This window comes from Anomaloglossus baeobatrachus, chromosome 8 (genome assembly GCF_048569485.1).
Source record: "Anomaloglossus baeobatrachus isolate aAnoBae1 chromosome 8, aAnoBae1.hap1, whole genome shotgun sequence".
Lineage (NCBI taxonomy): Eukaryota > Metazoa > Chordata > Amphibia > Anura > Aromobatidae > Anomaloglossus > Anomaloglossus baeobatrachus.
In genome coordinates, this window is record NC_134360.1 from 206114654 (window position 1) to 206139477 (window position 24824).

The 24824-nt window shown below is 39.7% G+C and overlaps 1 protein-coding gene across 3 annotated transcripts in view; it reads left to right on the forward strand.

Annotated features, from left to right (window-relative positions):
* SHISAL2A (shisa like 2A) overlaps positions 1-24614 on the forward strand; it is a 104015-nt gene extending 79401 nt beyond the window's left edge. The window contains exons 3-5 of one of the 3 annotated variants that reach the window (XM_075321063.1): positions 10696-10767; positions 21183-21388; positions 24491-24614. In XM_075321063.1, coding sequence (XP_075177178.1) covers positions 10696-10767; positions 21183-21367 — 257 coding nt within the window. In that variant the 3' untranslated portion in view covers positions 21368-21388; positions 24491-24614. Of the gene's footprint in view, positions 1-10695; positions 10768-21182; positions 21389-24490 lie in introns of those variants that run through there. The other 2 variants (XM_075321064.1, XR_012725045.1) reach the window with 2 other exon arrangements.
* Positions 24615-24824: the final 210 nt, after the last annotated feature.

Below are 24824 nucleotides of genomic sequence, written 5' to 3' on the forward strand. Positions count from 1 at the left end.
CCATTCTTCAGATTGCTGTGGGTACTATACCCCCAGTGATCCTAAAGTTACTACATTGGAAATAAAATATTACGTTCAATGTACAATGTCATGAAAATCTCTAAGCAAAGTCTGAACAGTCATCATCAGATAAGTCTTTATATGATGTCAGATCATTTTTGGTGGAATTCTGCTTTAAAGAGGATCTTTTACTCAATTTTTTAATTTAAACTAATGTCTTGCTAAATTCTACTAAAAAGGGGGCTGAAAGCCCGTACTTACGAAGCGCTCACTGATATCCTAATCAGGCACGAATACTAATATTCTTTATAGCAAGATACTATTTATTTTAATAGCACATGAATATATATAGTCAATGGTACATAGGCATAAGAACTATAGTCATAGAAACTTATACAATAACAGAAATATGCATCAACATTACCGTTATGTTGTAGCAATCCTTTCACATCGGAGGGAACTCGAGTTAATGATAAGTAATCAACATGGCATCTTGCATCACAGGAACAGTGCGTACGTACACTTCAATGTCCTGGAAGGTTTCCCTAACATTAAGCGAGTCTGGTGTATTTTTATAGGAAAACTTTGTAGGTTGTTTAAATGGTCACCAGCATGTGACAGCTGAGTCATGTTCATGTAACTTGACCACAACTGCTGTGGGCACCGGCAGCTTCCTGCACATTTCCTGCACATCCTGCCAGTTGACAACTGGCCGACCACAGTTTGACCATAGGGTTAGTGAAATATTGCAATGAGCCGTAAATTTCATATGCAAGCTTCCTTAAACCTGTCTTTAAGCCAACCACAAGTTTCCGGTAAGTGGAACTGTAAATGTGACTTCCTTATTATCTGTTTGACATGTATTCCTTGGTCATAGAAATTGGCTACTCAGAGGACATCTCTTTGATACTGAATTATTGATAGGTCAAATAATATCTGGGATCACTCCTATCTTATGATTATGATCCCTATCTAAATCACACAATCTTCAGTCATATCACATTGGTATCACAATCGGTCCTTGATCCCAGGGATTATTTTCCATCATCAGTATTCCACTAGAAGAAGATCACTCGGAATATACCATACCATGACCAAGAAATATTGTTTGCCACAAATTGTCTTGCTTTGTTTAGATAAACGTTGAATCACAAATATAATCAGTTTCACTACTTTTGTACAGTATATTAAAACTAAAAGCAATATTATCTGAAAAGCTCCCTTGAATATCATGTGTTTTGGCATTTGCTCGATATTCAAAGGAATCATTACACATTACATTTCCCGATATGTTACTAGAAGTTTCACTAGTCCCATTTATGAACATATTGGCATAAGGCCATAACATATCATATCATGAATTGTCTTTTCCACTAAGCTGGGTTTAAAAGCATCTACAGTATTTATAGCTGTCCCAAAACTTATTTTCATATTCCCTATAGGGATGAATCCCAGGTTAGTCAGTCCAGTCTTATTTATTGGTACCCAAATTCGTCCCTTAAAAGCCAGATATTGCAAATTGGTGACTGTCGCATTCAAATTGCCTTGCCACCATGGAAGATTGATCCATCCCACTATGGAAATGGGTACTGTAGTATTCTATAGACGAACACTTCGAGTGTCTTTATCAGCAAGATGATCAGAACAACTTTTCTACTTTAAGATTTCCTCCATCGATACCGGGACATCCAGATAAGGGATACTGGTGGCTGTAACCGGAGAATGTGTACAGATCCAGCAATCTGTGTGTTGAAAATGTGATGGTGCATCAGAAATTTATTCGCCATAGGTTCCTCCTGATGTAGACTTGTCCATCCAACGACCAGAGAGGCAAACATCAAACACAGGAATTTCTCCATCTCATCACTATCGAGCTCTTCTCAGTAACCGATACCATGGATTCCGCTTATTTACAACACCTTCTGCAAATAAAGATACACTATTATTCTCGTAAATAACATTTTTCTTGTGGGACATATTCCCACTTCCCCACTCCTGGTCTCATTATCAGGAGAGTATGATCTTTTCCGACCGCTATTACCTCTGTCTCTGAGGGCGGTCCTTGGAGGTTTTGAATCCATATTTTTGCTCCTACATTTTTAATATTAGAGGATCCAAAACCTTTAGTACCCCGTATTGTTAATTCTGCTGGGGCAGTTCCTTCTCTTATTTCAGACAAGTTTATTGGAATTATTAACATCTGAGCCACCTTCTGGTGTTTCATCAATATCAAAGGTTCATTTCCCAAATTTAGCATCAGTACCTTGATTTCTCCCTGATGATCTGCCTCTATTACCGCTCCCATCACTATGGCTCCTTTTAACGCTAAGCTAGAACGAGTGGCTATTTGACCATAATGATCCTTTGGTGTATGGCAACCCAATCCTGTTGAAATTGGTTTTACCTTACCTGGGGGTACCACGACAGTTTCCAATGTACTGAGGTCTAAACCTGCTGAATAAGGCGTCGCTCTTTCTGGTGTGCCCAAACAGCTGTACCTTGCCTTGTCAACTGTTGGACTGACTTGTCTGATGGCTGCTGCTTTATCTGCTTCTGAATTAAACAAACGTTCAAGTGAGTTAGTAGGGACATGAGCATCGACATGAAATACAGTGGTCTTGGTAGATTGAATAATCCCTTCAATGTCTTGCCACACTTCCCTGACCATCTCAAACACATTTTGCTGTTCCTCTCCCCAGTGGAACTCATATTTTTTCCTCGTTACTTTGTACAAATGAGCCAACATTTGTCCCAAATGAGGGATATGTTGTCTCCAAAAATCAAACAATCCAATATAAGACTAAGTCTCCTGTTTGGATTTAGGGACCGGAAAATTAATAATTTTCTGTCTGGCATTGGGCAAGATCTCTCTGTGCCCCTTGTTCCACTGAATCCCTAGAAATGTTACCACCTGAGACGGTCCTTGAACCTTGGCATCACTGATTTCCCATCCTTTACTCCACATATGAGCAACCAGTTTTGTCAATTGATCTTTCACACTTTGCTCATCTTGTCCTTGTATCATTATATCATTGATATAATGTGAGATCTGCATTTCCTTATGACAAGACATAACCCCAAAGGAGAATTTTCCTTCGGTTAGATTAAGAGTCATCCATTTTAGGATATCAATTCCCAAAATATATTCTGGTATAGGTACTACCAGTACCGTATACTCCTTGATAGGTAAATTACCTATCTTCAAAGCTACCTGTGTCTGAACCCCGGTGATCACTTGACCACCTAGTCCAGCAATTTTTACTCGAGGTCCTTTTATTTTTTCTGGGAACTTTTCTTCTGTATCTTTAGATTACGCTCATGCATTACACTATATGCACTTGCCAAAATTCAGATGTGCCGTGCTAAAGACACTACATCACCTGCTTTCACAGGGATACTACCGAATACATTCACAACATCAGTAGCTTCACTACCCTTAAGCTTATCCTGCCATTGTTTGCGCCGTGCTAAAGACACTACATCACCTGTTTTCACAGGGACACTACCGAATACATTCACAACATCAGTAACTTCACTACCCTTAAGCTTATCCTGCCATTGTTTGTGCCGTGCTAAAGACACTACATCACCTGTTTTCACAGGGACACTACCGAATACATTCACAACATCAGTAGCTTCACTACCCATAAGCTTATCCTGCCATTGTTTGTGCCGTGCTAAAGACACTACATCACCTGCTTTCACAGGGGCACTACTGGGTACATTCACAACATCAGTAGCTTCACAACCCTTGAGCTTATTCTGCCATTGTTCTGCCAATCCACAATTGACCAATTCATGTGCTATAAGATTGTAGGGAGCCTCAGTCCAGCATGGGATCTCCACAACAACCTCCTTAACATTATCCTTACGTTTTCTGAACATTTTGACACTATGCAAAAAGATTGAAAAATATCTGGAAATTTGCCAAATATATGTTTTTAATTTCTAAATTACAAAAATTTGTTAATTACTTCTTATAGAAGTAATCCTGCCGACTACGCCAATTTATGTCTTGCTAAATTCTACTAAAAAGGGGGCTGAAAGCCCGTACTTACGAAGCGCTCACTGATATCCTAATCAGGCACGAATACTAATATTCTTTATAGCAAGATACTATTTATTTTAATAGCACATGAATATATATAGTCAATGGTACATAGGCATAAGAACTATAGTCATAGAAACTTATACAATAACAGAAATATGCATCAACATTACCGTTATGTTGTAGCAATCCTTTCACATCGGAGGGAACTCGAGTTAATGATAAGGAATCAACATGGCATCTTGCATCACAGGAACAGTGCGTACGTACACTTCAATATCCTGGAAGGTTTCCCTAACATTAAGCGAGTCTGGTGTATTTTTATAGGAAAACTTTGTAGGTTGTTTAAATGGTCACCAGCATGTGACAGCTGAGTCATGTTCATGTAACTTGACCACAACTGCTGTGGGCACCGGCAGCTTCCTGCACATTTCCTGCACATCCTGCCAATTGACAACTGGCCGACCACAGTTTGACCATAGGGTTAGTGAAATATTGCAATGAGCCGTAAATTTCATATGCAAGCTTCCTTAAACCTGTCTTTAAGCCAACCACAAGTTTCCGGTAAGTGGAACTGTAAATGTGACTTCCTTATTATCTGTTTGACATGTATTCCTTGGTCATAGAAATTGGCTACTCAGAGGACATCTCTTTGATACTGAATTATTGATAGGTCAAATAATATCTGGGATCAGTCCTATCTTATGATTATGATCCCTATCTAAATCACACAATCTTCAGTCATATCACATTGGTATCACAACTAAGTACCCTCTTAAGTTGGTGCTGCTTCATTGATTCTGGAACAGTTTTTCTTTTTGTTTTATGTTTCTCTGTTACAAAGTTATGGCCCCCTGATAATAAAGATGTAAATATTCCCTTCAATCAGCTGGGCGTGTACCACAGAACTTCTCTGTGGGAGTGGCCATGTTTTTATTGGCTGGAGTCTTGAGGAGAAAATGCAAACGCCCACAGAGAAGTTCTGTGGTACACGCCCAGCTGGTCAAAAGGAAATATTGAATCTTTATTTCTGTAGGGAATAACTTTGGAACAGAGGGGCAAAGAAGAAAAAGAAAAACTGTTTTGGAATCAGTGGAACATCACCAATATCAGGAGGTACTCTTTTGAAATTCAAAAAACCAGTGAAAAATCCCCTTTAAGAGAGAAAATATAAACTGAACTCATACTTTGAATATATACTATTATCATTGTGTGTTCTCTTTCATCCCATGCATCTAGTAGCCCCCTCTGTCACAGCGGTATTTCTGGGTTAAACAAATGGACTGGAAACAAAGCAAACAGACTGGTATTACCATGTCTTTCTCTTTCTCTTGAGGTTGTTCTCTCTTGTCTGTGTGATAAATGACAATGTTGATTATCAGCACTGGTGATACGTGCAAACACAATCTCCTGATCACTCACTGGCAGCCAGCAACGCAGATGTCAATGCCACCCAAGGAAGCCAGCTCCCCAATTTATCTTCCTATTGATTAACCTCACAGCCAGTAATACATTTCTATAGACAAGTGCCTTCATGTCCTACAGCAGGCAGATTCTCTCTATCCATCCATCTATAAATTTACAAACAAAAGGATAAAGCAGCACTCTGTATGCCCGAAGATATATGCAGACACTGAATATATAAAATTTAGACTGCATTACTGCTATATACAGTCCCTGACAGAAGTTCTGTCGCTTATCCATGTTAGGTAAATAAAAGCTTATAACCTGACTTTAAATTCATCCATTGGTTTTATAAATTACTCTTTTGAAAGCTGAAACCCTCCAAAATTTGGTTTAGGTTATGAAAATAAAGTTGCTGCAAAGCTAAAATATTGATCATTTAATAAACACAGAAAGGTCAGATTTTGGCAAGACAAAAGTTTTGTCGCCCACAGAAAGTAATGTGAGATTCAAAAAAAATGAACTTCTAATACAAAGATATGTTGCATAACATTGGTGCATGAAGTTGTGGTGCTATTAGAGCCCTATTTAATATTTTGTGTGACTTCCATGAATTTGAAGAACTGCATCCATGCGGTTCAACAATGATTCATACAATTTATTGATGATGTCATCAGGAATAGCAAAGAATGCGTCTTACATGCCTCCCAGAGTTCATCTAGATTCTTTGGTTTTGTCTTCCAAGCTTCCTCTTTCATCCTACCCCAAACATGCTCAATTATGTTCATGTCTGGTGACTGGGCTGGCCAGGCCAGTCCTTGAGCACCTTGATGTTCTTTGCCAGGAGGAACTTTGTTGTAGAGATGGATGTACGAGATGGAGCACCATTCTCCTGCAGAATTTGACCCCTTTCATGATTGGGAATGTAAGAGGTAGCTAATACTTCTTGGCTATTTATATTGCCTAACACCTTGCAAATGTTTCGCACAACCCCATACTCAATGTAACCCCAGACCATGATCTTTCCACCACCAAACGTAACTGTTTTCTGGATCCATACGGGCTCCAGTAGGTCTCCTGCAATATTTGAGGCAGCTGTGGCATAATTCAACTGAAGATTCTTCAGAGAAATCCACCTTCTGCCACTTTTCCAGCGTCCATCTGTTTAGCAGGATGTGGGACTTGGCAAATGCCAACGTTTTTTAATTGCCTTTTGTTTAGCGCTGGCTTCTGGGCACTGATTCAACCATGAAGGCCATTTCAAGACAGAATCCTACAAACTGTTCTAGTTGACACAGGGACTTGAGGTGACCAGGCCTTTTGGAGCTCTGCTGCAGTGGAAGAGGGGCTGGCTTTAGAATTTCTAACCAACAAATGTTCCTCCTGAACAGTTGTCTTGCGGGGTCTGCCAGACCTGGGCTTGTCAAAAACATATCCAGTCTCTTCAAATCTTTTTTTAATTCTTTCTACTTGATGCTGAGACACATTAAGGCTGTGTCCGCACTTTGCTTTTTTACCTGCTTTTTCGCTGCTTTTTCAACTGCAGAATTTTAATGCCAAAATGCATGCGTTCTGCTTTTCAAGCAAAGTCTATGGGAATTTGAGATTTCTTGTGCACACTATGCTGTTCAAAACGCTGCGTTTTTGTGGCAGAAATTTGGGAAAAAACTCTGCTTTTTAAAGAAGCAACATGTCAATTGTTTTTGCCATTTGCATTTTGAACTGCAAGTACCTCGACGCAAAGTGTGGACATAGCCTAAAAGCAGAGTTTTTGCCCAAATTTCTGCCACAAAAATGCAGCGTTTTGAACAGCAAAGTGCGCACAAGAAATCCCAAATTCCCATAGACTTTGCTTGAAAAGCAGAACACATGCATTTTGGCATTAAAACGCTGCAGTTGAAAAAGCAGCAAAAAAGCAGGTAAAAAAGCAAAGTGCGGACACAGCCTAAAGGTGCCAGCCATCTCTGCAGTGGATCTGGTCTTCAGCCTCTTGATAATCAAGGCTTTGGTCGCAGGGTGGGTTTTTGGCATGTTGTCACAGGTCAATTTGCAGTTCAAGTGAAGGTCTGGGGTGCTGGGTTTCTTTTTATACACACCCACTAATTAATCGATCATTTAGTGAGCACAGGTGAGGATGTAAGCTAGGTTTGGGTGTGTTATTTGACAAGGCGACAAAACTTTTGTCTTGCCAAAATCTGACCTTTCTGTGTTGTGTTCATTAAATGATCAATATTTCAGCTTTGCAGCAACTTTATTTTCATAACCTAAACTAAATTTCGGAGAGTTTCAGCTTTTAAAAGAGTAATTTATGAAACCAATGGATGAATTTAAAGTCAGGTTATAAGCTTTTATTTACATAACATGGATAAGTGACAGAACGTCTGTCAGGGACTGTACAGAATACATCTGACGCCTACAAATGTAAAGTGCAGGTAGGATTTAACATTAATTAAAAACAACCTTGGGCTGATGAAAGGAGATAGCCACATATGTAGGTAGTCACAACCTCCAGTATCATGTCTGAACATGGCCCTAATGTTACAGCTGTATTATGTTATGAAGTTGAGAGTGGGAATAAAAGAATGTTGCCAAGTGAATTGGACAATCCCTTTAAAATGGTATTTGAGAAGACATTTTTCAAACTTGGACAATTCCTTTAAATCTGTTGCTAGACTACACTTTCTTTTAGTTTTGAAATGACAATTTTTTCTACTTTATTTGTGGTCATCAGATCTTTGTTTGGTGGTATTTGGTAAAAAAAGAGTAAAAAGCCATGAATTATACCCCGTAGTTTGAAATTAGGACTTACAAACAATTAATGAGAGTGGTTACCGTAAAGATTACGTCTGACTTTAGCCACACTGTGCCTTTGAATGCAGACGTTGTTTTCAATTATACATGCCTCAGCCAGGCGTCCTTTCATCTTCGTGTCGAGATGATTTAGAATTAGCAATGCAAGTTAAAATGTTGTGAATTCATTATTGGAATTCGGTACTTCTTCAGATCCTGCCCCGGAGCATAAGAGACGTACACATATACTGTATCTTAACATTCGGAATGTCTGTATCACAGTAATGAACATAACCATAATGGTAAAAATCTGAATACAAGTAGCTTAATAATCATATATGTAGTGTAAGATGATGGATTCCTTTTTATAGTTTGAAATTTTATTATGTCTATGCAATTTAGTTCCAAAAATTGGTCATGCCCGATCAACATCTTCCCCAACAATAATTGTCCGGGACACCCATATAAGTTACACTAATGTCTGAACTCGCCAATATTAATGGGTTTGGCCTACAGTCTAATGCGTATGGTGGCTCCAGACAACTGATTGTCATAGGAGATGTTTATCAGGCATTTACAATTTTGGACTGACCATCGCTTTGCTCTCCGGTAGGTAAGCCACCACCAGCTGAGATAGCTGCTAGCTAGTCAATTGACCAAACCAACAGTCCTCTATTGAGTTTGGCAGGTTTTATTCCTAGGATCAGATCAGTAGACGTCCGACTTGGCTCCTCCACCAATCTGTTTTTATTTCCATGTCACAAGGAGGTTTTTGCAGGCATCGGGAACTGTCATGGTGGCATCAGGATCTGTGAAAACACAGTTAACTGCTAACTTCTCTGATGTCTGTGATATGCACAAATAGACTCACAGAATTATGGTTCATAGGCAGGGAAAGCAAGAGTTAATCTCTACTGGGCTATTTGTTAATTTCCTTGATCACATGCTGTGGAGCAGCCAATCATGTTTGCTCCCTTCTTATGCTGTATATGCTGGCTGGACTCTTGCATTAATGCCAGCTATAGCTAGTCTATACTGGTCTGGTGAGGTGTTGTCATCCAGACTTACTGGTGGTTGTAGTACTTTATTGCTGTGAGTAGTTGTGGGATTAACCTTTGTTGTCCTTATGTTGCTGACTTTCTTCTCTTGCTTTTCTCCTTAGTCTATTATTGATTATTCCTGTGAGTTTGCAGTATGTTGAGCTTTGGTTTCCCCCTGTCTTTATCTATGCTGCCATCACACTCCTGCCCCTTCTTTCCCTTGTGGCGGCGCAGATTAGTTCTGGACAGGAGAATAGCCAGTCTTGGGACTCCTGCATCTCCACCATTAGGGGTAACACTGAGGTTAGGGATAGCCTAGGGTCCCCTAGCTTGAGGGATAGTATAGAAGCTCTGTCCCTTGCTATCCTGAAGCCACATAGTGACACTCCAGTGGTAACTGGATGCAAGCAATAAATGTAACAGGAACAGCTCAGCTTCGTTCACTCTGTACATTCCCCGGTACTGCAGCTCAGCTCCTATTCGATTTAATAGAGAACAATAGAGGAAAATAGGGTTTTTATGAGCCGCGCCAATGATCACTTCTCAGGTATTCAGATTAATGGATCTTTTTTTGCACAGGTCTACGCGTTTCTGGAGTCTCAGCTCCCTTCCTCTGGACCGTCAGGCATAAGAACACATTAAATCGCTTCCAACAAGCTTACGCCACCATGAATTCTAAGTGAAGACTGCGCCGTCTTCACTTAGAATTCATGGTGGCGTAAGCTTGTTGGAAGCGATTTGATGTGTTCTTATGCCTGACAGTCCTGAGAAAGGAAGCTGAGACTCCAGAAACACGTAAACCTATGCAAAATAAAGATCCATTAATCTGAATACCTGAGAAGTGATCATTGGCGCGGCTCATAAAAACCCTATTTTCCTCTATTAGTTTCATAGTTTTTAAGGTTGAAGGGAGACTCTAAGTCCATCTAGTTCAACCTGTAGCCTAACATGTTGATCCAGAGGAAGGCAAAAAAACCCCAATGTGTCAAATAAGCTCCAATGGGGAAAAAAATTCCTTCCTGACTCCACATACGGCAATCAGACTAGTTCCCTGGATCAACACCCTGTCATAAAATCTAATATACATAACTGGTAATATTATATTTTTCAAGAAATGCGTTCAGGCTCTGCTTAAATTTTACTAGTGAATCCCTCATTACAACATCATACGGCAGAGAGCTCCATAGTCTCACTGCTCGTACAGTAAAGAATCCTCATCTGTGATTATGATTAAACATTCTTTCCTCAAGACTTAGCGGATGCCCCTGTTCCAGTCGCAGGCCTAGGTGTAAAGAGATCTTTGGAAAGGTCTTTGTACTGTCCCCTCATATATTTATACATTGTGATTAGATCCCCCTAAGCCTTTGTTTTTCCTAACTAACTAACCCCAAGTTTGTTCTCTGTTATCTGCAGTCTGGGTTGCTGCTGCCTTGATCCAAGTTTTCCATGCCTGTATAGTATTTGTGACTTTCACAACTTCATCTGGTGAGTATTACTGCTCCCTGTCTCTACCCCATGTGTTTTTGGGGTAAAACCCTATTGCGCTTCTTCTCCACAGCTCTCTACTCATCCTATTCGATTTAATAGGAGTTGTTACACAGTTGTCATGAGTCTTTTGGCCATCTCCCTCACGCTTTGTATGGTCAGTAAATATGTTAATAAAATAAAATGCTCATTATTCATAACTTAATTGGTTTTCACTGGTCCTCCAGCGATGACATCACATATATTATTCTTGTGACCTCTGCAGACAGTCACTGACCTCAACGGTCATTTGCTGTACATATAGCTATCACCACTGAGTCAGTGCTGCAGCAGTCTCCTGAAGACTGTACATTATGATAGATGTAGGATCACTGCAGTGGCAATGCTAGAACAATAGGAGATTGAATAGGTGAATAATCCTTATTTTATTATTGCTGCCCTTACCCAGATTTCTAGAATTCACAGACAACCCCTTTAGCTCAATTTTACTATGGGAATAAGTGGTATGTAGTGTCTTAAATTGACTTTTATCCTACCCTCGGGTCTTTTTCATGCTATAGTTTGTATTAATATACTCACTGACCAGTTGTTGTACCTTCCGGATACAATTATACTGCAGTCACTTGACGTAGACTACATTTACAAGCTAGATCTTTTTAAAAAGCCTTTTCTGATTTCCCAGGATGAGGTTTGATCCTTTCTTGGCTCCAAATATTTGTTTCATGCTACCCTAATTAAATGACTTCTGAAACTAGTTGACTAAATAATGATCTTCTGAGGGCTTCGAGATACGTATTTAATAATCGTAATGAACTTTAATCACATTAAAGAGCCTTCTTCTTTTGATCAAAACCAAAAATCCATATTCAAGTCACAGTAAATGAAAAAAGTAGCTGAGGAAACATGAAAAGTTCCAAAAGAAGGATGAATATAGAACCTGGGATCCTACTCTCGATGACCACGCATGATGGTCATGATAATTAGCCTCCCCATGTTGATCGCCACTTCAAGAATCAAAGTTGTAGAGATGAAAACGGCTCATCTTTCTGCATCCTCTTCTTTTCAAGCACAAAATAATTCTTGAAGCCTAGCTCAATGTATAAAAAATGCATCAGAAACGCATAAAAAATACATATTGTTTATGTGCCCAATGTGGCTATACCGCTCCATGAAATTCCCAGTCCAGCTATTATATTTATTGTGAAAAATTACCTCATAATAAAACCCTTTTTTGCCGCAGACAAATTTTGTTTTTGCTCTTTTAAGCTCATCTTTTATCCACTGTTATGGGCTGATATGGTAAGAAATATAATTCATTTTATTAATGTAAATAATTAAAACCAATAAATTGGACATAAAAATAATCTCACTAAATGTATAATAAAAAACGGGGGGGCGATGCGCTCAGTATACGTATTCACCAATAATTAGCATCAAGATAAAAAAAATATAATAAATATGAACAGATTACAAAAAAATTGCAAAATTCTCTCATTAAACATTGTTTGCAGTGATAAAAAAAAAGTATATTATAAAATATCTATTGACAAGTGTAAATATACAGCGATGGATGGATAGATAAAAAAAAAATACAGTATATATAGATATATAAAGTGCAGGAATGCAGTTATACTATGACCAGATACACCTAGTTAAATATAATAAATATTAATAATCAATATCAAATAGTGTAAAAAATTAAGTTCAACAATCCTTATGGTTAATAAATAATTAATGATAAATAATAAGGTACAGGTGCAACTACATAGCATAATTTATTGATTATATCCATACATATAAAGTGAATGTGTGTTGGTTGCATTCACTGCTACACTGTATCCAAAAGATCAGAGATACATGAGGTTAATGATTATTAAGCATAACACTGACTAGCAAATATATACTGATCATATCCACCGCTAAACTATCCAAGGACAGACCGCTTGTCTCAAAATGGTATATCCTAATACATGGCTGCAGAGAGATAAATCTTTTTTTGTATCAATATAATACCTGGAGATGAAGCACACTGCCCTCACCCCGACGCATGTTTCGGAAGTTTTTCTTGGAATATTATAACTAGTGTTGGTTCCAATGGTGGCTGTGGTTATGGTCTGGTCACACTCCTGGGCACACAGGTTTACTTTTTATTAACATTTTTGTGGTGCTGGGTGTGTATGTCACAGCACGCTCACACAAAGGTATAAGACAATAAGAGCTAAGGAGGAAAATAAGAGCAGGGAGGAAGCAACAAGACAGCAGGAGAACTCCACAACAACTTCAAGCACAAAGCAATACAATCACCAGCAGAACTGGGACACAACAGCACACACGAACACAGCAATTAACTATAGTTGGTGTGGGAAGATAGACTCCGCCATCTTAAATAGGAAGGGAGCCAATGTGGTAGGCATCCAACAACAAGTGATCCTAGAGGTAACCAGCAGGCTAGCAGAGCTTAACTGTTGCTAGCCTGATCATGAATGAGCCCACAGCTGATCGACACCCGAGCCTGCCTGTGTAGCTCAGAAGCACCAGAGAAACCATAGGGTGGAATGTCAAAATCTGTAATGTGAACAGCGTCTGAGGCCGCCATGACAATTGGTGAGTTTTGTGCAAAACTCCTAGTGACAGGTATGCAGGATGGCAGATGAGCAAGTGAAGCTGGAAACAGTAGATGCAGCTGGATGGCAGTTACATCAATACTGGAAAGTTTATTAAGGTTTCAGAATTTTCCATAATTTTGCATAAAATTGATCTGAACCTACATCAGATTTTATAAAAGTAAAGATACCAAATTAAACAAATGAGTCAAAAACATTAAACTTGGCCATTTTGTAAATAAGGAAAATGATCCAATGTCATGTCTTTGAGTAGCAAAAGTATGCCAACCTGTATTTTTAGTATATGGTGTGACCCCCTTGTGCAGGAATAACTGTATAGAAATGTTTCCGGTAAGGAATTTTAGCCCATTTCTCTGTATAAAACATCTTCAACTCTGTCAAGTTGGTGTTTTTTCCCCCATGAACTCCTCACTTCAGGTCCTTCTACAACATTTCTATAGGATTAAGGTCAGGACTTGGACAAAATGTAAAATTTTATTTTTCTTTAACCATTCTTTTGTAGAACTATTTGCGTGCTGTGGGTTGTTGTTTTGCTGAATGAGCCATGTTCTTTTGAGTTTCAGCTCATGGACAGATGTCCTGATATTTTCCTTTAGAATTTGCTGGTATGATTGAGAATTCATTGATCCTTCAATGATAGGAGTCATCATGGTCTAGATGGTACAGACCATGTTATTACCAAGACCGTGTGTCAAAGATGGTATGATGTTTTTGTTATGTAATGCAGTGTTTTTCTTTCTCCAAACATAATGCTTCTAATTTAATAAAAAAACCCTCTATTTTGGTCTCATCCATTCACAAAACATTGTTTCAATGACATTTTGGCTTGTGCAGATGATTGAAATCAAACTGCATATGGGCAGCAATTTTCTTCTTGAAGATCAGTGGCTTTCCCCTTGCAATCCTGCTATGCATACCTCCTGATGGTGGACGTGTGAGTGTTAGCATTAGCTAATGTGAGATAGACCTTTAGTTGCTTAGAGGTTACCTTGGGTTCCTTTGTTGCCTTTAAGACTATTCTACGCCTTGCTCTTAGAGTGATCTTTGTTGGTCAACGACTCCTGGGGAGGTTAATTATGGTCTTCAATTTCATCTATATGTACACAAACTAGAATAGAGAAACTTCGGTACACGTGAAAGAATAGAGGAAAATTTGGTTGAATTTAATGTCCTTATTTTGTGAAAAAAAGGGGTAACAAAAGAACGTCCCTCATACCACTGACGTTTCGGCGTGTAGCCTTTATCTGGGTGATAGGGATCTGTGTAAAAGGATTTTCACAATTATATAGTTCAAAGTGAAAATATGGGTACTTTGTAACAAATTAAATCAAAATCACAATATAAAGATTATTTTCGTTTACAATGCGTACCTAGCAAAGATAATAACGATGAAGAGAAAACACTGAAAAATACGTTTCGTGTTGAATCAAAGAGGCTCTAAAAGAGAAGGAAAATATAATGAGGATAACATCCATATTCTATATGCATTACATGCATAGTAAAATGATGGGATTCAGAAAATTCAAGTTGACCCTATGACCCCTAGGGGTCAGTCCAGGGCTTCAAACAGAAAGAAAAAAAGAGAAAAATACAATGTATATAAACTCTTTAGTGGTATATGTATGCACGCATATAGACTGCTGAATAGGAGAGTGTTTCAGATTGTTACCTCCTTTGCGCTGGGGGGACTGTGTGAAAGGCCCTATCGATCCACCATTTATGGCACAATTTAAGACCACTTATGTCTATACACACCCATTATATATTCAGCATGTTCATACGTGGATGAAAAATAGTCTTCTGCACTTCAGCAGCTCTCATCCGAAACACACCAAAAGAGCACTCCCATTATCACAGCATATGAGAGTCCAACGCATAGTGTCCAACCCCTCTCAACGTTCCATAAGGCATAAACAAATGGAAGACAAATTCACAGCTCGGGGCTATCCCGTAGAAATTGCTACTTTTACACCTTCTACCAGACAAGATAGGACACAAATGGGCCCCAGAGTGGCTTTTGTCAATACCTATCACCCTTTCTCACAAAAGATTAGAGGTGTAATCCTAAAACATTGGGGAACATTAAGAACCTCATATCCCAATATCCCCGAATTCAATTCTCCTCCTCTATTCAAAATAATACCTGTTGTCATTGTTTACCTTTATATTGTGATTTTGATTTCATTTGTTACAAAGTACCCATATTTTCACTTTGAACTATATAATTGTGAAAATCCTTTTACACAGATCCCTATCACCCAGATAAAGGCTACACGCCGAAACGTCGGTGGTATGAGGGACATTCTTTTGTTACCCCTTTTTTTCACAAAATAAAGACATTAAATTCAAGCAAATTTTCCTCTATTCTTTCACGTGTGCCGACGTTTCTCTATTCTATATTGGCTAAATTTTACTTCAGAGCACCGTCCCACACGGTTGTGCCGGGCTTACTCTTTATTGGTATGTACACAAACTGTCTGATTGTAGATTAATAGAGTTTAAACTTCTTAGAGATTATTTTATAGCCTTTTACGGCCTATTAAGCATTAACAACTCTTCTGAGGTCCTCAGGAATCTCCTTTCTTCATGCCATGATACATCTCAGCAAACATTTTGTGAAGCTCAAACTTTGATAGATCCATGTTTTTTAAATCAAACAGTTTTTTTCCCCTTCAATTCTGTTTATCCACTTTTAGGACTTCTGATGTAGGTTTTGGTTAAATTTATACAGAAATATGAAAAATTGTGAACGGTTTACAAATTTTCAAGCACCATTGTACGTATATAAATAGCAGAAAAGTATATATAATCAGTTAACTTGTAGCTGGGATACGGATAACCACTAGAATAGCAGAGATGTATATACAATTAGGAATCTTGCTGCTTCAAAGTTGCATAAAACACTGCAAAACACAATAATCCTAGCAGATTGCTATCAACGTTTTGGTGAGGACAATTGCAGAAATAAATAGCACAAAAAAACAATTTTTGGATGTGGAAATATAGCCTTAGATTTCATGCACCTCTAAATACTCCTTTTCCAAGAACGTTTTAGTATCGCCAGTCATATTTTAGTAGGAACAGTTGTGTTTCAGAAGTCGGCGTCTTAGCCCACACAGATATCCCACCGTTGCCAGAAATTTGTCATGGACAGTACACCACTCCACTGCCCCCAATCGTCAGGACAATACGCAATTGACAGATGATTAATGGAAGAGGCAATGGCAGCTTTCCCTACTAGGCCGATTATAATTTCTTAGTAGTGAAAGCCACTGTTGCCTGTGAGCGTATAGTATATACACATGACTGATTCTACCTCAAAGAGTAAATATATACTTTGGTATAGTCACTGCCAACTCCACAATAACAGAAGCAACTACTCCCTGCCACCACCAATTGTATTATAGGCCAATTGGACACCCATTACAGGTAGCGTATGGCTTCGGAGATGTGATTTACAGAGCAAGAGGAACAAAGCTATTACATTTTATATATTTAATCTGAAAGTAGACAGTCTTTATAAAAATGTATAGAAAGATGTTACAAGGGGAGCCAAAACAATACAGCATATACAATTACATAAAATAAAATGGAATAATGAAAGAAAATTACTAAACCTGGGTCACAGAAGTGGCTTCAGATTTATGGAGGGAAGGACTCCAGTGTAACATGGAACAATCCTACATGGCAATGTACCTTCCTGGCATTAAACAAGGATCATAATTTGGTATGTGCTTTTATTAACATATGTTAAACCCACATACCTCCCCTCTAGTGACTCATAACAGGGCTGGTCATGGGATATGGCTTCAGTGTCGAAAAATTATGAAATTCCCAACTTCCAAGACATCTTCGATAGGAAGGAAATATGATATACGTATTGTCATCTATCCGCCCGATATTAATTTGTAGCTTATAGGCAGGCATCACAATTGTGAAAAAATATGCATGTTCTATCTCTCGTGATTGTGATGCTGAAAATATACCTCCCATAAAAATCGGATAGATACAAACCCCAATATTAATCACTGACCATCAGTGCCCAAGTGTCTGATACAGTCCTTTGAATCGAGGAAGCTGATTTCTGTGGAAAGGTACTACTCTTCCTGTGAATATACAAAACCCAAGCTTTTCATCTGCTTAGGCTATGTGCCCACGGGGACAGTGTCCTGCGGATATATCCGCAAGACATTCCGCAGGTGCTCCCAGGAAACAGCACCACAACTTTTGTCTGTTTCCATGCTGCAGAATGTCCTGCGGATATGGTGCGGTCATTCTGCATTGAGGATACAGTACCATGGCTTCGGCACTGCATCCTCAATGCAGAACAAGTGCTGCAGTGATCGGGGGAGTTCATACTTACCTCCATCATGCAGCACCTCGCTTTCCGGCAGCCGGGTCACTCTCTCAGCGTCTGCAGGAGGTGGACGGGCCTGAACTAGCTCCGGCTGTCACATGACCGGAGCTCGTGCAGGCTCCGCCCACCTCTTCCTTCCTGTACCTGGATTCACCGCGCTCCTGTACACCGGACGGAGAAAGTAACTCCGGTGAGGCAGGTAAGTATATGGGACCCTGCGGAGAAATCCGCAACAATAATTGACATGCTGCAGATTTTTCCGCACGAAAATCCGCACGATTTCCGCTGCGGAAAAATCCGCAGCGTGGGCACAGCATTTCCCAAATGCCATAGAAATGGCTGGGGAGTAGCTGTGCTGCAGATTTATGGAAAATCCGTGGCTTTTCCGCGAGAAATCCGCGTCAAAATCCGCGCATTTTCCGCAGCGTGGGCACATAGCCTTACAGCAGCTGTATCGGCTGAATTACCTGTCCACACCAGGAGGTCTAATTTTAATGGAGCTTGAAGTGTCAGATCTCCCTCTCTTTTCCCCAGTTACAATTAATCCCATATGTTCAATATGGGGGTGGATATGTCAACTATCCAGAGATCTAATTCCTCTCTATGACAAATACTATAGGATTATAGGTTGACCTTAATCAACTTTATGCTTTTTCAACCTTATAATACTACCATTGTGATGACAATATATGTTTGATGATATTGTGGGGTTAAAGTTAGAAAGATAATAGGTAAAAATGAGATACACATTGCATGAAATCATAACAAAAATAGAAATATATACAATAAGAGTAACTAAACAGATGTGTCACAGAAGTTGAACTCTAACAAGGAGCATTATACAATATATCTCTCAACCTTGAGAATTCTAAAAGAAAGGATTGGAATGTAATCAGTGTTCATTCTGCCGCTGCCGGGGAGATATGAACATCGGAAATGTTATACATTCAGATGAATACAGTAACAGTACGTTGTTCAGGCTTTAAGAAAACCTTGAAAATATGAAGAGACAAAGAGACTAACCAAGCTATGCTAATGTACTCCTGACACACAAATACTACAAAAATGTATAAGAGCTATAGCGGAAAAATACTTCTCTATACATTGAAATGACTGTGACAAAAAGTACAAAAAAGTAAAAATCCACTTGTCCCTTTATTGATTTCTGTAGTCTTGCTCCTTGTCTTAGCTGGATTGTTCAAGACTTCATCTTCACCGATGTAAGTTGAACCTATAAATCTAACATCTCATTAAAGGATCACTGTAAACTGTACTATGCCGGACAGGGGAGGAAAAATGATGGTGCAAACAGAGCAGTGTGTGATTGCCAAGATTTGTAGTTGAATGGAAATTAGTATAGTATTGCGTTTGTTAGCAAGGTGGCTTAGACAGCAGGATAATCGAAGACTCCAAGATGCCGTAAGTCAAGTGAAACGGCAGTGGAATCCTCTCCGTCCCTTTACTTTGTCCTTTGGAGCCCTTTGTGTCAGAGGCTGCCAGCATGGACGCTAATGAAGTCTGCTGTATTATGTCCTGTAAAAAAGTACAGTCAAGACTAAAGGGCAATCAGTGTACCAACTCCATTGTTATTGGATAAAGCATAGCCCTAGCGGAGCCATGGGCGAAGTTATCCCATAACTCAGTTATGTAGGGCTGGGCAAGGGTTAAAAATTTGAAAAATGCTAAGAAGAGTGGGGTAAAAAGGTCAAAGGGAGAGAAATGGGGGGCAGAGTAGGTAAAAGAGCAGGGCCATAAATAAAGGTGGGGGTGGCCTATCAACCTGGAACAGTCCCGGCCACATGTTCGGTTAACTTGGTTAAGGGTGGGTTAAGAAGTTTAAAAGAAAAAGGTGATGGTGTCATTTCGGCTTGCGGTGGGGGGGGGTTCTTGTAGTTGATGTGAAAAATTTGGAGTGGGAGTTAAGCATCGTGGAGATGGTAACCTCCTATTGGTTTTGGTAATTTGGAGTTGCCTAGCAGATTTTGAGGTTCTACAGGGTGCAGTCCCTAGGAGTCAGTGGTATGGTAAATGGTGGTCAGCAGTAAAGCTGGCCCCAATCCCATGGTTGCGGCTGGAAGTAATGCTAGATGTTTTTTCTTAGGTTTATTTGTGGGCTAGGCTTTGGAGCTCCAAGAACCTCCTTACCCCAAAATTTTATATTTATATGTATATTTTGTTATAATAAAGGCTGATTTGGCCAATTTAATCCAAGATGTGTTGGTGTTGTTTTTGGAGTAGGATAAGAATAGAAATTCCATTGAAAACCTGTGGTCTATCCTCAAAAAGTAGGAGGACAAACAAAAAATACAGAGATTGTGAAAATCTAAAAGCACTGATTAGCTAAGAATAGGTTACCATTAATCAGATTTTGGCACAGAAGCTGATATTCTGTGTGGGACTTGAATCCAGGACTACAGCACTACATGGTAACCACTAAGACACCATGCTGCCCTTTGACTATTGGCAGTTTTGTGTCTATCCTTATGGTATGATTGTTAAGACCAAATATGTGGCTCTTAAAGTGTACCTGTCAGTTGTCATAAATAGTGACGAGCGGACTTGGTGAAATTTGGTTCGATGGGTTCAGCGGGACTTTTTATAGAGTTCGGCTCCGGACCCGGATTTGACCTGAACCCCAATGGAAGTCAAGAGTTGGACTGTTCAGGTCACCTCCCACATGCAGCCAGCCATAAATAGATCACTTCCGCAGGAGAGTACAAGGGGTTTTTACATTTTTTTTTACACTACATCCCATCACGCTCTTGTTACCCCCGGTACAAGCTGATTAAACACTGCAAGCGGCTCACACTGGGTTGAGCACTGAGTGTACCCGAGCACAGCGACTCTCGCGTGAGTAATTTGCATATGTAAAGCACCTGAATTCGAATCCAAACTCTGCTTTTTTTTTTTTTTAAAAAAAAAAAAACAAACAAACTATATGTGCTCGGTATGAACACTGAGCTCTACTTTTCCAGTTCACTCATCTCTAGCCATAAAAGTATAATATTTTTTTGCCTGCCATAAATGCCCCTAATTTCCTAAATCCGGGTTTGATTTTTTTTTGTTCCTGTGCTTCTCTATTGTTGAGACATGACCTTCTCTTCCCTATTTGTATATCTGCTTTTAGCCAAGTGGGCATGGCCCATAGCTATCTTTATATGGGAGTCTTTTTGAGAGTCATGCCCAGTTGGCTAATAAGATGAGCTTTATATATAAGGAAAAAAGTGGCCATATCGGAGGATCGGAGAGGCGCAGGAACAGAAGCTAAGAATATTTGACTATGTGGCATTACCAATAAATATTTTTGGAACTATAAAGTTTACTCTGGAAGCAAAGTCAAACATATATGACTTGTTCTCGGTATTTCTGTCATTTGCAGTTGCAATATATGATGCTGTCATTAATACGAAATTTTTCCTTTTTTTTCCCTTTAGGCATAGAACAAAACTCTTTGGACGGTCCCAGCAGATCCAGCCAATCAACAGTGCCCAACGGCTTTAAGCGGCATTTTCTGAGCCATAAATTGGACTGTGATAACCAACCCCAGGACCCGGACAGATTGTTTCAGAGATGTTTCCTTGCAACTGTAACAACAATCAATGTACAAGGACCTTCCTGAGCTCGGCTGTCAGTGTAACAAGTACGTATGGATCATTTCCTCTGTACTGACAGCTTCATTACTCCCAGTCTATGTTATTGCCAGTAACATATTTTTAACAGGTTTTTAGTTTGTGTGCCAATCTCAGAAAAGCTTTAGCTGCATATTTTTTTATTTTTTAAAGTATTTTTTTAATGGGAATAACATGCACTTCCCACTCTTCAACTGATTCTTTATAATTAATTTTTCGTAAAACATATTTTTGACCTATAACAACATATTTTCAACAGTTTTTGCTCATATGCTAATCTCAGAAAAGTGTCAGCAGATTGTTGTCTGGTATGCATGAGAATAAACCCATCCCCCAAACCCAAGTTTGATCCTTCAGAATGAATTTGACGCAAAGCAAATTTTTGCTAAAACTTCAATTTTGCAGCATGTCGAAAAGGAGAAAGGAGACTAAAGGTTTCTGTGCAGAAATTCATTATCTGGAAGGAGTGTTACCAAAATATGATATTTAGGGTATGTGCACACGCTGCAGATTTGGTGCAGAAATTTTCTGCGTGAAATCTGCACCTTCTGATTAAAAAAAACGCACCAAAAAACACTGAAAAATGCATGCAATTGAGATACCTTGCAGGAAGGGTGTGCTTGTGTGCTGGTAAATAAGAAGAGCGATGTACTACGACATATGGCTTTTTACAAGGGGCTGAGAGGAATGATTTATCGTAGGATGAGACTGTGTATAGAGAGAGCTAAAAGGAAAGATACAATGTAGCATAAGCCTGTGTATTGAGGGACTGGGGGGAGTGATACACTGCAGGATGGAGCTCTATATAGAGTGGCTGAAAAAAGTGATCTACTGAAGGTTGTGGCTGGAGGCCAAGGCACGGTATAATGCAGGATGGGGTTGTATATAGGGTGCTGAGAGGCATGATATACTGCAGGATGAGCCAGTATATAGGGGCTGAAAGGAGTGATATACTGAAGGATGCGGCTGTATATAGAGTGGTTGAGTTGCACTGAACTGGGTTTGTTGTCGGTGCCTGGTAGATAAGTATATTTGCTCTGTTGATGCATATGTCATAAAATAATCCTCTGCCATATGGGTAGGGAAGGTTTTTTTCTTAAAAATATATACATATTTTACTCACCTTGCCCCTCACCATTCCTGCCTTCACAGTTCTCCACTCGGTTCTTACTCACCTAGCTCACTCGGCTTCTGGCACTAGTTCCTAGGTCTCCGGCATGTCACACTTTAACTAAGCTGCACCCATGGTATTGATGTCTATGACATGCATCCTACTTCACATAGCCTGGGCTCAACAAACATCATAGATGTCAATCATGTGTGTGCGGTCTGTTCTGCATGAGTTGTGTCGGTGGCCTAGGAGTCAATACCAACAATCAGTGGGAACAAATGCAGAACCAGGCAAGGAGTAGATGTGTGGCTCAATGAGAATATAATGCTTTTTTTATTTTTTAACCCTTTACTTGTCCTAAAGAGTCCAGAAACATGCTGGCCTGGTTGGATACCATATTGTTATATTCCAAAGAAATTGATTCACTAGAACATTTGGATTCTAGAAAACCCAAATTTGTGTGGGTGTCATTTAGGGTGAATTTAATTAGCTTCAAAACTATTTGCTCATCCCACTTAATACCTCTCTTCCATGTTAGATTCAATTCCAGTTTTGCCAAAACATTTATATCAACTACAATGATTTGATAAAATCTACCAATAAAAAACCCCATTTACGATCATTAAGGTTTTGACCGATCCAATATATAAAGCTGAGTGTGTGTATGTGTGTGTGTGTGTGAATGTGAGTGTGTGTGTGTGTGTGTGTATGTGTGTGTGTGTGTATGTGTGTGTGTGTGTGTATGTGTGTATGTCCGCTAAAGAAATTCGCACCGTCACATTTACAATCACAAAATTTTGCACAGATGCCTCATTTGACTCAGGGAACGTCATAGACTTTGTTTTGAGGGGGAAATTTAACCCCACGCTTTACAGTTATTCGCCAAAAAACCTACTTACATTAAAGTCAATGGAGCTGGGAGCTACAAGTCATTAGTAGGAGCTATGATTCATGAGACATACACAGAGGCAGGCAGAGAGACAGAGACAGACAGACAGACACAGACAAGGAGATAGGCAGACAGGGAAAGAGACAGAGATAGACAGGGAAAGAGGCAGAAAGAGACAAACAGAGGCAGACAGGGAAAGAGACAGAGACAGACAGAGAGACAGACAGACAGAGGCAGGCATGGAAAGAGACAGACAGTGAGGCAGACAGTGAGAGGCAGACAGTGAGAGGTAGACAGACAGAGGCATACAGACAGAGACAGACAGACAGGGAAAGAGGCAGACAGGGAAAGAGGCAGACAGGGAAAGAGGCAGACAGAGACAGAGGCAGACAGAAAAAGAGACAGACAGAGACAGACAGACAAGGAAAGAGACAGACAGGTAAAGATACAGACAGAGAAAGATACAGACAGCGACAGACAGACAAAGAGATGGACAGACACAGGCAGACAGACACAGACAGACAGAGAAATAGACAGAGGCAGAGAGATAGAGAGACAGACAGCCAGAGAGGGAGACAGACAGAGACGGACAGAGGCAGACAGTGAAAGAGACAGAAAGAGAGTCAGACAGATAGAAAGGCAGACAGACAGAGAGGCAGACAGACAGAGACAGACAGAGAAAGACAGAGACATACAGAGACAGACAGAGGCAGACAGGGAAAGAGACAGACAGAGACAGAGGTAGACAGGGAAAGAGACAGACACAGACAGTCAGACAGGGAAAGAGGCAGGCAGGGAAAGAGGCAGACAGGGAAAGAGACAGACAGGGAAAGATACAGACAGACACAGAGATGCACAGACACAGACGACACAGAGGCAGAGAGATAGAGAGGGAGACAGACAGAGTGGGAGAGAGACACTTAGTTACTATCCCGGGCAATGCTGGGTACTACAGCTAATACATTGAGATATAGACAGATTTCAGTCTCCTGTCCGTTGTTACCGTAATATGCTTTATACAGAATATGGCGCTTTGACGCTTTTGAAAGTCATTCTGCTCAATCTTGGTTTTTATGACAATAATTTGTGTTTCTTTCTTCCCTTTTTTTATAGGTCATTGTGCTCGGATTCAGTGTTTTCAAACAGCTGCTTGGCTTCGATCGCCCGTGCCTGCCGCCTTACAACACACATGCCACGCATTTCATCAATAAACATTTATATTGCCTCTTTTACATCAGCTTGTCTTTGTGTGGCATTTGTACTAATCTTTCTTTTCCCAGAACACAGTCGCATTGCTTAGAAATAAAAAGGTTCTGTGGGCTTTGACGGCTTTCCAATTGAAAAAACAGATTGTCTTCTAAATGAGTCTACGACTGATCGACTGTAGCAGAAGTGTTAACGTTTGTTTCTGTCTCACTTTGATATTTGATTAATGAGCTTTGTTCTT